This window comes from Danio rerio, chromosome 23 (assembly GCF_049306965.1).
Source record: "Danio rerio strain Tuebingen ecotype United States chromosome 23, GRCz12tu, whole genome shotgun sequence".
Lineage (NCBI taxonomy): Eukaryota > Metazoa > Chordata > Actinopteri > Cypriniformes > Danionidae > Danio > Danio rerio.
In genome coordinates this window covers 35,093,633-35,110,175 of record NC_133198.1, presented here as the reverse complement: position 1 = coordinate 35,110,175, position 16,543 = coordinate 35,093,633, and the positions used below count along the sequence as shown (strand labels likewise).

General features: G+C 37.7%; 1 protein-coding gene across 3 annotated transcripts in view; it reads left to right on the top strand.

The window, feature by feature from the left end:
- nr4a1 (nuclear receptor subfamily 4, group A, member 1) overlaps positions 1-15,890 on the top strand; it is a 43,756-nt gene extending 27,866 nt beyond the window's left edge. For 2 of the 3 annotated variants that reach the window (XM_073938252.1, XM_073938251.1), the window contains 6 exons: positions 10,983-11,776; positions 11,866-11,995; positions 12,685-12,848; positions 13,151-13,353; positions 13,434-13,612; positions 14,514-15,890. In XM_073938252.1, coding sequence (XP_073794353.1) covers positions 10,983-11,776; positions 11,866-11,995; positions 12,685-12,848; positions 13,151-13,353; positions 13,434-13,612; positions 14,514-14,770 — 1,727 coding nt within the window. In that variant the 3' untranslated portion in view covers positions 14,771-15,890. Of the gene's footprint in view, positions 1-9,379; positions 9,456-10,982; positions 11,777-11,865; positions 11,996-12,684; positions 12,849-13,150; positions 13,354-13,433; positions 13,613-14,513 lie in introns of those variants that run through there. The other variant, NM_001002173.1, reaches the window with a different exon arrangement.
- Positions 15,891-16,543: the final 653 nt, after the last annotated feature.

Below are 16,543 nucleotides of genomic sequence, written 5' to 3'. Positions count from 1 at the left end.
CTTTTTACTTGTGTGGATAATAGGATTTGAAATCTGTAAACATGGCTGATGCTAACTTGCAGGTTGCCCTGAAAAGCATGTCGTCTTCCCAGCAAGACTTGCCACTGAGAAGAGAGGTCAGTTATTTAGCTTATTTTTGGATGAATAGTCCTTCAAGAGCAACACATGTCCTCATTAAAAGGCTGAAATAAAACTACAGTGATCAAGTTGGTGGTTTACACTTGATAGCTTGAGCTTGGAGGTACAAGGCAGCTGTCTGGCTTCAGCAGAGCCTTTTGGGACTCACGCTCTCAGTCGATATCCTCTCAAGGTCAAGATCAAGATCCTGCCAAAGTCATGAGACCTTATCTTAGCACATTTGCATATCATTACATAATCAGTGTGCTAAGCTACGGTCCAGTCGAGACAACAAACTGGCTATTCAGGGGAAGATGATATGAATTCAATCTGATTCAAAAGCCAGGCTGCGGTCAAGGCATGTTGTAGTCTGGAGAGCCACAAATTGACATACAGTACAGCGAGCTACAGATAGGGGGAGCTAACGCTGTCTCGCAGGTTAACGGCTGGACATAAATCACTTTGATTGAACAACAGGTGCCTGACTCTGAACCCTGAAACCGGCTCCACATATGTGATATATGGTTAAAAGTCCAGTGTGTGATGTTCCACAGTGCATGTTACATGAAATGAAGTGGTATGTACACATCCAAAAAAAATTCAGAGCAAGCACATGACTGAAAATATCTGAGAAGGATAACCTGACAAAACCAAAGAGGTTAGAATGTTTAGATATTTTTAAAAGTGAGTGTTGTCTTTTTCCATACAGCAGAATGTGTTATAAGGAGTAGTTAAATAACATGAGCTTCTGGTGCTCTCACCAAGGCTGCATTTGTTTTGATCCAAAACAGTGAAAAGGTTATATTTAACTTTTTTTTCCAATTTCAAGTAACACTTTTGTTTGTAAAGATTTTCTGTCTTTATTATGATAGAAAGGAAGTGTGTGAGGGAGGTGGGATGGGATTGGGAAAAGTCTGCGAGCCGGTACTCAAACTTGGTGTGCCAAGACTTATAGTTTATTATTTAAAAATATTTATACAATACAATTGTAATACTGCAATGTCCGTGATTTCAGCATCATTACTCCAATCTTCATTGATTCATTATCCTCTAGAATTCTTTATCATATGCTGGTTTACTGCACAAGAATGACTTTTAATTAAAGTTAAAATTAACTGCGCTGCTTTTCCCAAATTAAATAGTTAAACTTAGTCCTGGAAGGGCCGGTGTCCTGCAGAGTTCAGCTCCAACGACACCCTCAACACAACTGCATGGAAGTTTGAAGTGCACCTAGGAAAGCCAAGGTCACACTGGACTTTTCTTGCCATAGATTTCCATTCCATTTCCAAATGCAAGCTTGTGCGACAAGTTTCGCAGTTCGCTGCATTGCAAAGTTCAAGTTTGTTGAACTCTGCGAAAACGCATCACTTGACTGTGTGAGACCAATCAAGGATCAAAATCTGACCTCTCTGGACAGAAATTTAAAATATGGACCAATCGTTCACATTCTTGAATGTCTAATCATCTTGTTTAATCCAGCCCCTTTTCGCAGCTTCATACGACCGCACCTTAAGAGCTTGATTAGCTTGTTCAGGTATGTTTGATTACAGTTATAGCTAAACTTTGCAGGACACCCGGTCCCCTGACACCGAACTTGATTGACAGCTTGATTTAAAACATGTCTCAAACTCATTTCTGGATGGCCACAGCTTTGCAGTTTTGCTCCAGCCCTAATCAAATTCATCTGATCAAATTAATCAAGGTATTCGAGACTACTAGTGTCTAGTTGGATAACCTCAATTAGTTGGATAAGCTGTATTTGATTAGTGTTGAAACAAAAATTCCTGTGCCCTCCAGGAATTGAGTTTGACGCCTATGATTTAAAGGGATAGTTGGCAATTCTGTCATTGTTTATTCACTCTTGTTCTAAACCAGATGCACTTTTCTGTTTCTGAACACAAATTAGATTTTGAAGAATGTTGCAAACCAAGAACCTTCGACATTCATATTCACAATCAACATTCTTTGAAATGCAATATGCCACTCTTAAAAAAGCCTGACTGTCTTTGACAAAGGCAATGGACTTTGGGATAAACTGGAATGCAGATTGCAGATCAGCAGCTCACTTCACAATCTTCTCATGTCTCAACGCATACAAATCCCCAATGCAACATTCCAAAATCCAATGGAGAGTCCTGCCAGAACTGTAGAAGTGCTTAACCTTAAACCAGTTTCTTATTAATATGCTTTTCAATGAAAAGTTTAACAAGTACACAACTGATGTGGTGTTTTAGATGCATTGACAATCTTTTAAAAGCCTAGAAATGGATGTGCTAATTCACACTTTTGAAGGTACAGCAATTGCTCTAAAATGCTGGCTTATTTTGTCTACCCAACAGTCTGGGTATTTTGAGCTACGTTGACATACCAGATAGACAAACCCAACAAATGGGTTAACATTTTTGTTAAAAAAAAAAGTTACATTTTAGTTAGCTGGGCTTGTTCATATGTGACCCAAAGTTGGCAGTGTAGATATATATATATATATATATATATATATATATATATATATATATATATATATATATATATATATATATATATATATATATACATATATATATATATATATATATATATATATATATATATATATATAACAGTATTTGCTGTTCATACTACAGAAGAAGTATGCTAATTATATTTTTGCCTTGCTTGTGGAGTCACTTGCCAGCCATTGAACCATTTCAGTTTTTGTGTAGTGTATTTTTTGTACTTCTTAAAAATACTGTTGTCTTTTAATGTTGACAACACATTGTTGATCATGTTTTATAGTGCTTTTATCGAAAGTATTGCAACATTTTGTGTGATCTGTTGGTATGAAAATGCTTCTGAGGCCCAGAAGAAGTCACAGGGGAAGGTGGTAACAACAGCCAGTAAGTTGTTGGAAATAAAGCTAAAGAGCATTTATAGTATATACAAAGAAAGAGTACTAAAAAATGTGATATGTGATTGTCAATGATAAGAGACATCCTTCATCATACACCTTCCAATAGGCTATATGCGCGCTGCTAGTGTCTTTTAGCCAATGGTAAACTTCCGCTGGAAGGTTAATAAATTATAAGGTTTTAAATTTTATAAGGTTGCTTTTACAGCCTTGATATCTTAATGTGATTAAAATACAATCATTTAAATAAACTTAAGCATTCATTTTGTTGTTCAAGTGTAAAACGAGATGATAGACCATGTAACCGGCATCAGGATTAGCAGGCAAGTGCAGGTCATATTTTAAAGACATGGCAGCGGGAATGGAATTTAATGCAGTGCTTCTTGTCTGGTCTGAGACCCACTTTATATCAAATATGTATCAGGCAGGAAAGACCACAGATTTTTAAAGAAAACAGATCTTAAAGGGGGCGATTTTGTAAAGAAAGACAGTTCACTGCAAGCTTGCTGGCTGAAATTTTAAAGTCTGTGTGCATATACCCCATTGTTACCATCAGGTCGTTGATATTATCCAGTTGTGTTAGAAATTAGACAAAATTATCATTTATACCTTAAGCAATTAAGCTTTTTTAATTCCTCTCTCAGTAGCAATTGATGGCCAGCAAACTGGCTATTTATTTAGAGTAGGGATACCATGTTTTTTTATGATTTATTTATATAAATGCCATGCTGCAAATAAAATTTCCCTACTGGGATAAATAAAGTTATCTAACTAATAAGCTTTGTGTATAAAACTAAAGGCAAAATGGCCTTGCATGTTGGACTAACTACCGAAACTGCGTTGCAGGCAAAACCACGGTAATACACTTACAGTACTTCCTGTCCTCTTGGTTTTATCTGTTATTTACTTCACATTTAAAACGAGTATTTTCGATCTTTTTCTTCTCGTAACACCTGTTCCGATCTGCTCGCTAACTGCGTGTCAGCACAATGTTTTTCTCATGGTCTTGTGACCGCTTCCTCGTCGTCTTTTTCCTAACCCGCCCCTCGTGACAGGTTCAGCTCAACCGATATGCCAACAACTCAGCAGCTGTAAGATAATTAATCTGAAACTGTCCCTCAGCGCTCGTTTACCTTCTCGCCAGCTCCTAAAAGGTTTATTTTAAAAGTTATTAAGCTCGTGATCCGCTTTAAGGCGCGATGTAAATGGACGCGGAAATGGAAACTGTCGCGTCATTCAGCGACAGGCTCTTCTGCTGTAATTCGTCTGGGCTTCCCCATATGGCAGCGCGCGCGCGGGAGGGATTCCTGCTACGTCAGATTAAGCGCCTCATGACGCCATTGGCAGAGCTTCCTCTTTTTGGTCTCAGATCAGACGCATCCTTTATTTTCTCCTACCGCGCGGGTGAAAGGAAGAGCGAATCTGACACAACAGATCAATGGTGCGGCTCCCGGTGCGGTCCACGCATCACACGCGGAAGAATGAAGGAGATTCCGCGGCTACCCTCAGAAATAACAGGCTCGTGAACGAGAAAAAAGGCTTTGATCAGGAAAAAGATCCCAGCTCGTGATAACGGCGGAAAGCAGATGTGAAGCCAGTTCTGAGTAGACAGACAGCGACATGGAAATTGGCAAAAAAGCAACGCGGATGTCAAGAACCACATACATCACCAAAGGATCTCTTGGGGTCAAATGTGCCGAGAACATGTCCAGGACATATTTAACTATATTCAAAGCAGTAAATAAAACAAATAAATAAAAGTTACTCATTGTTTGTTAACCCCTAAACTGCACTCAAAAATATATGTTTTTTTACTTGTTTAAACTACTTAGTTAAAATGAGCGGAAACAACACAATTTTTCAGATTCACATAAATTTGTTAAAAGTGTTACATTAACTTAATCGATTTATGTTGGGACAACTTGAATTCATTTTGTGGAACTTGGTATTTTTATAGTGTGCCTGCTCTACGGTTGACCTCATTTATTATTTATTTTAAATAACGACTGTTTTTAATAATGGTTTACACACACAGCATTGTTGGTTTACAAACATAATCGTGTTGCCCTACTACACTTGATTTTAGTTTCATTAAAAAAAAAAAAAAAAAAAAAATATTTTATGGCATAGCCTACTTCAAAAAATAAAGATGATTTGGTGTTCAAAAATGTTTTATTTTGATTAAGTGTCTAACACTTTATATTTTCAGATTTTCATATGTATTAATTCCTGTACTTTTACCATTACAGACATTTCTACCATTTAGTAGAGGTTGATATTTTAGAAATTAAGTGATGTGTTGAAAAACAATACATTGAGTGTGTTAACTAGCGACATAATACAGTTGTTTTTTTCTTGGGAGGTAATTAAATTGTGTTATTATTATTATTCATTCATTCTTCTTTGGCTTAGTTCCATTATTTATCAAGGGCCACCACAGCGGAATGAACCACTAACTTATCCAGCATATGTTTTACGCATTGGATGCCCTTCCAGCTGCAACCCAGTACTGGGAAACACCCATACACACATACACTACAGACAATTTAGCTTATTCAGTTCACCTATACTGCATGTCTTTTAACTTTGTGAGGAACCGGAGCACCTGGAGGAAACCCAAGCCAACACGGGGAGAACATGCAAACTCCACACAGAAATGCCATCTGGGTCTGCAGGCATGCAAACCAGCGGCCTTCTTGCTGTAAGGCGATTGATATTATTATTTATTATTGCATCATAGCATTTACTAACTAAACTAAAGATTTAGGCTATTGATAAAGAAATATTAATACATACACACACAATTCTCCATTTGTAGTTGAGGGACTATTTAGAATACTAACTTGGCTCATGATCACACGAGAACCACTTAAAGTGCTATAGCACCAGTATAGCAGAGTGGTTTAGAGTATTTTTAAAGATATTAGTGCTGTGCATTTAAAGTGGTTCCTCATATGTTTACCAGCCAAAGAACCCCTTTTACTGCTATTAAGCACAATTGTTTTAGAATGTATTTTGGCGTCATCATGTAATGATGTTTGGTTCATTTTGTTTCGGGTTGAACAGTGTCTTGGAGTACTGATTCATCCTTTAAATGTATGGAGATGTTCCAGTGACGTCTTCATTTTTTCTAAAGCTTTGTTTATCATTTTATTGTTATTATTACGAATTTTACTTCAAATTTTGAAATACGTGAATGAACCATCTGGTGCTCCTCACATGAATGTTGAAATTACTTATTTTTTCTCCGATGGTCCTTGGAAAATGATATAAATAATATCACACATAATATTATATTATAATATTATTAAATAGTTATATTAAATGAATAATAGCACACACATAACATTATCACATTATAATATTATAATTATATGAATAATATAACACGCATGCATTTTTAAATGCTCTAAAAACCCTAGAACTGAGAACTAGTTGTTTAAATTGAGGCTGAAATCTTTTTGTAAGATTTTGCAAGATGTTTCAAGGTCAAACACATATTTTCAACAAAATCTATGCTTCAAACACAGAAAATGTATGCAAGTACACTTGCCATCCAGTTCCTGCTGCCATGTTGGCATGATCTGAATTCCTCTGAAGACCTGTTGTGCTTGTTTTTAAATACCAAAGCTACTGTAGATACCATGTCAGTGGCCTGCATTTCATGTTACTTGGCCACCTGCACTATTCTGCAAGTGTAGGTCAATCTCTTGAAGTATAACCTTTCAGCCAAACACAGCATGTGGCACAAGAAAAATGGATTATGACACAGAAACTGTCCGTCTGACTGTCTTAGACGTGAAATCACTATGTGAGAAACAACTGATACGGACACTGCTATCATCACCTAGTAGAACCCACTAAGCAAGCACACAGCAAGACATATCTGGATCAGGACATGCTCTTTAAAATAGCAGCACAAGTGCCTCACTTTCAGAAATTCAAGCTTGAATGTTGGTTTACTGTGATAGCCAGCAGGAGTATAATTGTTTACACCTACTTCAAGCAGAGGCAGGATGTTTTTACATTTCTCTGGAGTTACTAATGCTCAAAATGTCAAGAATTTACATCTATAAAGCTCTATTCACACACACTCTAAAAAATATGAGGTTTTTACGGGGTTGTTTATCCAAACCAAATCATGGGCTCAAAATTGTAACAAAAAAAATGACCCAATTAACCCTTGGGTTTGTTCTTATTTTAGTTTGAAACAAATCCAGCATCTTTAGAGTGATATATGTCTCTTCCAATACAAGTTAAGGTGAAGTGGAGATCGAGCGGTTTACGTCATGGGTGAGCATTGTGTTTGCATGCACTCTAAAAGTGCTGGGCTGATTCCAGTCAAAAACTCAGTAAAACATGGACAAACCAACCACTGGGTTAATGTAACAAATAAAGAATAATGTTACCAGAGGTGGACTTTGTGATTTGGGGGCCCTATAAGCTATTGCAGGTTTGGAGCCCTAGCATTAAAACTCAAAACACTTTCTTTCTCTACAGATAATTATTCTCTGTAGATTTTTTAATGTAAATAAACTGCATGTTAAAATATATTTTATCTGGAAGCTTTATCTTCTTAATGTAAAATTAAATACAATAAATTAACAAATAAAAAAACAAGTCCTCAAACTATGTACAGTTAAATAGCCATATTTGTGATTAAACTTTATTATTTGCATGTGCAGTACGGAAGTAATGTTCCACTATTCATGGGGGTGCCCAATTTTGAAAAAGAAGTGTAAATAGTAAAATCTTAATGGTTATAGACAGATTTTACAACATATAATTAGAAAATTTATAAAAGAGCTGTATGATTAAAATAGGCTTCTTGGCATTGGTCAGAGCCCCCTAATTCCCTGGGCCCTAAGCGGCTGCTTACCTCGCTTATTGGTTAAGTCCAGCCCTGAATGTTATCCATTTTTTACACACACTGTAAAAATGCTGTTACACACAATTAATTTGTGTTAGGGAAACATTGAAGGAATTAAGTTGACTTAATAATATTTTCAAATGTGCGTGAATTGAACATAAAAAGTTGACCCCAAAAAACTTCAAGAATTGTGTTTTTTCAGCTCATTTTAAAAGAGTAGTTTGAACAGTGAACATCATTTTTTTATGAGAGCAGATGTGAAATCAGGAATTTAAGAAAAGCGTCTTATCAAGGCAGGGGACGTTATACATGTTCATCCAAATCTTGGAAAACGGACACTTATAAGTCACACTTATAATTACACTTTGTTTCTCAGATAAGCTGCTTTTTAAAATTCTCTAGAGAGTTAATAAGCTAATACTGTTCTCTTGATGTTTGGTTGTGCTTCTTTTAACACTGGATTACTACAAATTACATTTGCTGTTCAAAGGAGGTGTTTAGGAATCAAAGTGTTTATGCTACCAATGTGTAAGTGTAAGTAAACTTACTAACATTTAATATATAAGTGCAGATGTTAGTTAAAACAACCCAGCATTTTGTTTTTCTATTGAAAAAACGTTTTATATTTATTTCTAGTTTCTTTTTGAATCATTTGTGTCTTGATTAAAGCAGTTTCACAGTAATGGTGGAGGACACAATACAAAGAAATGTGGGTAATCTTCGATTTTCATTCTAAGTTAAAAGGAAAACCTCTAAGCGTGGCACGAGACATAGCACTTACTGGCACTGTCGATCCTTCACACACCCTGCATTGTAGTCCTGTGATGGCGCAGACTTCCGTTTTCATTTTTTTTTTCTCGCTTAACACTTTCATGTTTTGACACGTTCAGATTGTGCAGGTGTAGCCCTGCCTTCTCTCCTTGTGGGCTCTTTGTGGGTTTCTAGGGGAGGAAAATGTCTGATTTAGTAGTGTAGTTGTAACTTGGAACTTTAAAGAAAATAACAAAAAAAAAATTTAAGATATTGTACAGAATTTAGTAATGTATAATCTACAGTCTTATTCAATAGTTGTTAAAAAATATTTAATTTTTCTCATTCCTCTTAATGAATCCAGAAAACATGTATAACTGTGACTATGATTCTGTTTTTACACTTTCTCTTGTTCCTGTTTGCATATCTGTTAGTTATTTGTGTCTTCTCCTCACTATTTTTATCTAAATTCGGCCAGTTGCACAGCAGAGCGCTGCTATAATTAGAACAATAAACGTGCAGATTGTTTGCGTCAATGGAATCCCGTGTGCGTCATGTCTTTGTGACTGCGAGTGCTCTGATTGGTCGGCAGCCGGAAAGATTTGCTCCCTCCGCCCCAAGATCTCCGCCCCAGCATGGCCATATTTGCCAGTGGAACGCCTCGAGAGGATGCACCTCTGACGTAACGGCACAATAAAGTAGTCGCTATATATCTGCTCGCTCTCACAAATTTGAGAAAAGCGTCTTGTCGTGGCAGGGGACGTTATACATGGTTATCCAAATCTTGGAATACGGACACTTATAGGTCCCCCATCACATTACGTTTCTCAGGTAAGCTGCTTTTAAAATTCGCCAGACAGTTAATAAGCTAATACTGTTCTCTTTATGTTTGTTTGTGCTTCTTTTTAACACTGTACGAACAGCAAATGTAGTTTGTAGTTATCCAAAATAGAGTACGTATTTAGGAATCAAAGTGTTTATGCTAGCGAGGTGTAATTTTATTATTATAGTATTGTGTACTCTTATGAAGCGCGCGAGTTATTAGGAGAATAGCGCTTTATTTGTGTTATTCAAGACAATAGATGCGTAAAAACTAGTTGGCTATTTAAAATGTAAACTAGTCTTTAAAAGTGTGTGTATAAGCAGTGTTAAACAGTATGAAATGACAGAGGGGGTGTGTGTTACAGTGCGCAGTGCACGCGCTGAGTGTAGCTGCAACAGGTGCTCGAGCAACACCGGACAACTTATCTGCATACTGCTTTAAAGTACTGACTGTACTCAGGATATTTGGACAGTCTGTTAAACGATTCATGTATATTAGTAGCAATTCATTCGATAAGAAAGGAAGAAAAACATTTAATCATGTAAAGTTTTTTTTTAAATGTAATCATTGTACAAACTAGAGAACTGGGTACTTCGTTGTGTATTTATGGAAATAATTATATAATTATGAGGTTGACTTATTTGTGAGACAGTATCTGTTTACATTTTCATTCAATTAATTATAATAATAATAATAATAATAATAATAAGTAAACAGAACTTCTTTACTGCCTATTTTATTTATATGTAATAACAATATGCTAAACTAATATCTGGCCAACGATTTCGTACATATAAAATAGTGTAATTTTGCAAACTGTTATATATTTTACACCACTTAGACACACCACAATAAAATTTATATAGCAAATACATTTGCTGTCAAAATATTTGTCAACATGTAGGCAATGAAATGTTCAGGGGTCAAATGGTCATCGAGTGTCATGTTCTCACCTTGCCCTGGGTACAAGGTTATGAATGTCTGTCAGGCTGCTGAGCCATAATTGTGTTTCACATTGCATCGTGTTAAAGAACTTTCTGTGGAGTGATGAGTTTAAATCTGATGTACAATTTTCTAAATATTTTCATTGCCAGTGCATTTTCTCATTGCAATAGTTTACAGATTTAGATGGGTAATAATAGAAATGCAGAACGTTACTGATTATGTTTACTATCACTTACCTAATGGCACACCTGGTTTTAGTTTGCTGGGGAAATTTGTGTCTATCTTAAAAAGTTCCATATACATAAACCGCCCACTCCCATGTCCCCTTACAAACATAACACGCCCTCTCGGTGAGGCAACATGTGTCGTGTCTGATGTTCTTAATGTGGTAACACAATAAGCATGGCTGCCCTTTCCAGCCAGACGCCCCTCCAAGTTTTCTCAGGAATCTTAAAGCACTTCAGAGAACTGTGTGTATACAGACTTTCTGGCCATCGAGTAATATAGTTTAGGAAGCTCTCTTAAGCTCTCGAGGCATTAGATGTTCCTACGGTATTGAAAAGTAGATATGTTGTGGTTCTGTTCTACAGAAATGACCTGTGTTCAAAGTCAACATGGAGTCCAGTCCTACGAGAGCTCCCTCTTCAGCTCAGAGTTTCTGAATCCTGACTTCACCTCCAGGTTGGCCATGGATGTGACCGAGCAGCGGGAACAGCTCTCTGCGCCCTCCCTACCCAGCATCACTTCTCTGGTTGGGGGATACGTTGGCGAGTTTGACACCTACTCATGCCAGATCGCCACAGGAGCTGCTTCTACCTGTGTGGGCAGCACCTCCGGGCAGCTGGACTCCTTCAAGCTGGATGACCTCCAGGTGTATGGCTGCTACCCGGGCACGTTTGCTTTGAGCTACCTGGACGAGACGCTGTCCTCTTCGGGTGGGTCAAACTGCTTTGGAAGTCCGGCATCTGCACCGTCTCCCTCCACCCCGGGATACCAGCACATGTCTGCATGGGACAGCACCTTTGGTCCCTGCTCTCCTGACGAGGGTTGCTGGGGTTCTGAGAAGCCTCTGAACCAGGCAGCATCTTTCTTCACATTTGGGCACGTCACGGCTGATGAGCTTTCCCCACTGGGACAGATGCAGTCACAGATCCCAGATCAGGATCCCTTTTCTCATACTCCGCAACATGGTTCTCCACTTCCCTTCAGTCCACTCAGCTTAGAGCAGGGCAGCCGGGATGGATCGGGACTGATGGACGGACACTTGTCTCCTAAAGTGAGGAGCCCCACAGGAAATGAGGGACGCTGCGCCGTGTGCGGAGACAATGCTTCTTGTCAGCATTACGGGGTGCGCACTTGTGAAGGATGCAAAGGCTTTTTCAAGGTAAGAAAGAGAAATGCTGTGATCATGCTGTTGGTTTTGGCCATTAGGCTTGATTTATAACATTCAATGTTTCCTCAATAATTCTGTAGCGCACAGTACAGAAGAACGCCAAATATGTTTGTCTCGCCAACAAAGACTGTCCAGTGGATAAAAGGCGGAGAAACAGATGCCAGTTCTGCCGCTTCCAAAAGTGCCTAGCTGTGGGGATGGTGAAGGAAGGTGAGGACAAAATTGTTTAAATCAACAAGTGGGAATACATGTGTGTTTTCAAGAGTTCACACTTAGCTGATGATTGATGATAAAGCTTGTTTGGCATGCTGTCCTGGGAGAAAGCCCTGAGTTTTTTTATGAGATCCTCAAGCTTTGGGCTCCCTCCCGTTAACAGGGAGTTTGAGCTCAGGTATATCTTGATGAACTCCCCCAACCTATTTCTAGCTAATGACAGATATAGGGATGGCTAAGGAGAGATATACGGCTTGCTAAGAGCTTGACTACGTTGTCAATTTGGTATGTTCAGTTTACTTAGGTTGCGTGTTTTTTGGACTGTCGGAGGAAGCCGGGGAAAACCCACGCAAGCACGGGGTGAATGAACAAACTCCGTACAGAAATGTCGACTGGTTTAGTAGAGACTTTAACCAGAGACATTCTTGCTGCAAGGCAACAGTGCTAATCACTGGGCCACCGTGTCGCCTCTCTAGAAAAGAAGGGGGAGTAGGTGTGGGTGGGGGGATTCTTTAAGAAAAAGATACTGAGATAAGAAACTCAATCAATCGTAAGCTAATGTGGGACCAGCTGTGATCAATCATGAGCATGTAATCCTTTTGAAATTAGTTTATAAATAAACTTCACTCATTGAATAACACACCTCAGACATTTTTAATAAGTGTGTATATTGTCCCTCTGTGTAGTTGTAAGAACAGACAGCCTGAAAGGAAGAAGGGGGCGTCTGCCATCCAAACCCAAAGCTGTTCAGGACTCAGTGTCTGTCTCTTCACCTGTGAACATCATCGCCTCTCTCGTTACTGCCCATATCGACTCAAACCCTGCCAGTGCAAATCTGGACTATTCAAAGGTAAGGAAAAAACACGCTTTACTACAACATAACAGAAAAATTAAGCTTGATTAGTGTTTTACCTTTAATAAATATATAGATTTCATTTTAATTACTTTAAATCAGGGGTATCCAGTACTGCTCCCGAAAGGCCACGTCCCTGCAGATTTAATAAACTAAACAATTAGTACATAACAGCCCAAGTCTTTTTTTTTCTGAGGAAACATCTGCAGAACAGTGGCCTTCCAAGAAACAGTTTGGACACCCCTGCCCTAAATATCAACATTGCTAATCAATGTACTTTATTTTCGGTAATTGTCTAGTATCAGGAATCAACATCTGGATTGCCTGAGAAGGAAGATGCCAACGACATACAGCAGTTTTATGACCTGCTAACAGGGTCAATGGATGTGATCAGGAAGTGGGCTGGAAGCATCCCTGGATTCAGTGCCTTTTGTAAGGAGGACCAAGAGCTTCTTCTGGAGTCAGCTTTTGTTGAGCTCTTCATACTTCGTCTAGCTTACAGGTGCGTCAGTTCAGATGATGTTCAGTTAAGCCTTATAATGGTATTTTATGAGATGACTAAAGATTTATTTATGCATTTAGGTCAAACCCTGAGACAGACAAACTTATTTTCTGCAATGGTGTGGTTTTGCACCGGACGCAGTGCGTACGAAGCTTTGGTGATTGGATTGACTCAATTATGGAGTTCTCTCAGAGTTTACATCGCTTGAATTTGGACATATCTGCTTTTTCCTGTCTTGCCACACTGGTCATAATCACAGGTAAATTACTGCAATACCAACTGCTTCATCACAGACTGTAAACAATATCTGACCCTGGACCACAAACTCAGTCTAATGGTGCACAGGTATATATTTGGCAATAGCAAGATGCATTGTAAGAACAATATTGATTTTCCCTTTATGCCAAAATCATGAAAATATTAAGTAAAGGTCATTTTCCATAAAGATATTTTGTAATTTGTTTACCATAAATATATAAAAACCTCAACGTTTGATTAGTAATCAGACCCCCTAGTTTTTCACGATTTATTTTGTGATATTTTGAGATAAAAATGACTTTGCAGATAATTTTTCAGGGGAAAAAATGCACATAAATAAATTTTATTTACCGAATTAGGAAGCCTACTATGTTAGGTGTGAAATCTGACACAATGACACTAATAAAAATAAAGCTTCTTGATTTTAGTGTATTGTCAAGACAAAATATAAAATTGTAGGGATTAAGTCAAAGAAAGGTTGTTTACAATAAATTGCAAACTGAAATAAATATAATTTGATTATTTGGTTTGGAATTGGATGTTTTTTTTTAATGAGATTAACGTTTTTTGCGTTTAATTATAAATTTCCCAGGATCGCAAAAATGTGTGACTTTTTGTAGTTTTTGCGTTGGATTCAACAATTGCGGAATCACGAAAACTAGGGGATCTATTCGCAATGAATATGCAAAGCACTTAAATTGGACAACTTTAATCAAATTTTTAAAAAAAATTGAGCTTGCAGATTCCAGCTATTCAAATAGTTCTATCTTAACCAAATATTGTCTCATCTTAATAAATGAAAGTTTCACTTTCCAAGAATGCACATGGTTTTATGGTCCAGGGTCCCACATTATGTTTCATCCCAAACAAATATCATCCCTAATTTTAACTGTGACCAACAGATCGACATGGCCTGAAAGAGCCCAAACGGATCGAAGACTTCCAAAACCGTTTGATCACATGTCTCAGAGACCACGTCTCCACAAGTGCCCTTGAGGTCGGCCGGCCCAACTCTCTGTCCCGACTGCTGAGCAAGCTCCCAGAGCTGAGAACACTGTGCACCCAAGGCCTCCAGCGAATCTTCTATCTCAAACTGGAAGACTTGGTCCCACCTCCACCCATTGTGGATAAAATCTTCATGGACACGTTGCCATTCTGAATGTGACTTTATAAATGGACAACCAGGGTGATGAACTGAGGATATGGGATGTTTGGGGAGCTCTTAAGGGTCTGACTAGTCAAAGGACTTTATCGCTTACGGTTTCTCTGCTTTCTTGGAAAGGGAGTCAGAGAAGGATGACATTCTACTTAACGCCTGTGTTTGAAGACCTTCATCGCATCGTCTTCAACACTGAACCTACTAAGTGACTGTATGCATTCAATAGACATGTCATTATCAGACATGGACTTTCAAATCTTAGTGTGTTTCAAGCTGAAATGGTGGCTTTAGTCGGTAACATTTCAGGTCAATGGTGCAAATCAAATGCTCTACATGTGTGACTTCTGAAAGAAATGATATTCCCATCAGTATTACACCAATGTTCAGAGAGCATATTCCAGATGAACAGCATCCAAAGATCCATCTTCAAGAAAGAAAGGCCATGGACCAAAACAAGGAGTAGAAACAGCATTTATTTGGATGCTTAAATGATCAGACAAAGCCTTAAATACATTCAAGTGCCGAAGCATTATCTATCTTAAAGGGGCTATATGTAGAATCCAGAATCTAAGGCCACTGGCTTTTTAATTAACCAGTCATCGTCTTATTCACAACACAAAATAGACAACCTAGGTCTCATTTTCAAGTTTTATTACAAGATTAATACATCCAGTCCCTTTAAAAACGCTCAAAAATGTGCTCAAACAGAAAAACACTCAAACACTTGAGAACAGGATTGATGTGAATGCATTCGGGTTGACTTTGCTAATGTTTCTAGAAACATAAGCGTGTATTTTAACAGTGATTAGTTCATATAAAAGGTGGTGTGAGATCCAGTGCAGCTACTGTACATGTACAGCCTCGTACACATGCAAATACTTGGAGTATTACAGATGCCTGGCTTAGTGTGCGGTACCAGTCAGACTATAGAAGAATCATATTTGTATGTATGTATTTTGAGGATGTAAATGTTTGTTTAGAGCTTCTGCAGACTATTTTTTTTCCGCATATTGAAAATCAAGATCGGGCATTCTCAGTTTTTTATATATATAAAATGAGAGGTATTGCTTATCTTTCATTCATTTTGTGCAGCTCTATATGGAATAAATTTGAAACTAATCATCTTGTTTGCTCCACATTTTCTTCACGTTAGTATTTCTTTTTTTTAATCATCAAGATTTACATTTCTTCTATGATCATGTTCAATATTTTTTCTGTGATACTAGTTTAGGAGTCCATACATAAGACGTCTGTGATAGTATCCAATCAGGAAGTCTGATTTGAGAACAATTTATTCATTCAGACCCATTTTGTGAATTGGAGCCAGTGAAAATGAAAGATTGGTCATACATACTGAGTGTTGGGGAGAGTTACTTTAGAAAGTGATCCATTACAATATTGAGTTACACCCTAAAATTGTATCTACACTCTTTGAAATACAGAGCTGTCACTGGGGTGGTAACTTTTCAAAAGGTACACATTTTTACTCAAAGGGGTCCATATTAGTACCTCAAAAGTATAAGTAGCGACATTTTTTTAAGAGGAACACTTATGTACTTTTTAGGTACTAATATGTACCCTTGAGGTATTAATATAACCTTTTAGGAACAAATTTATACCTTTTGAAAAGGTACCATCCCAGTTACAGCTTGTGTACCTTTATTTCTAAGAGTGTAGTTACTTTTTACAGTAAGTAATCTGTTATGAAACTTTTATTATCTTTTTTGTTTTGTTATTAATAGAGCTTTGACCACAATCTACACTGTATAACCT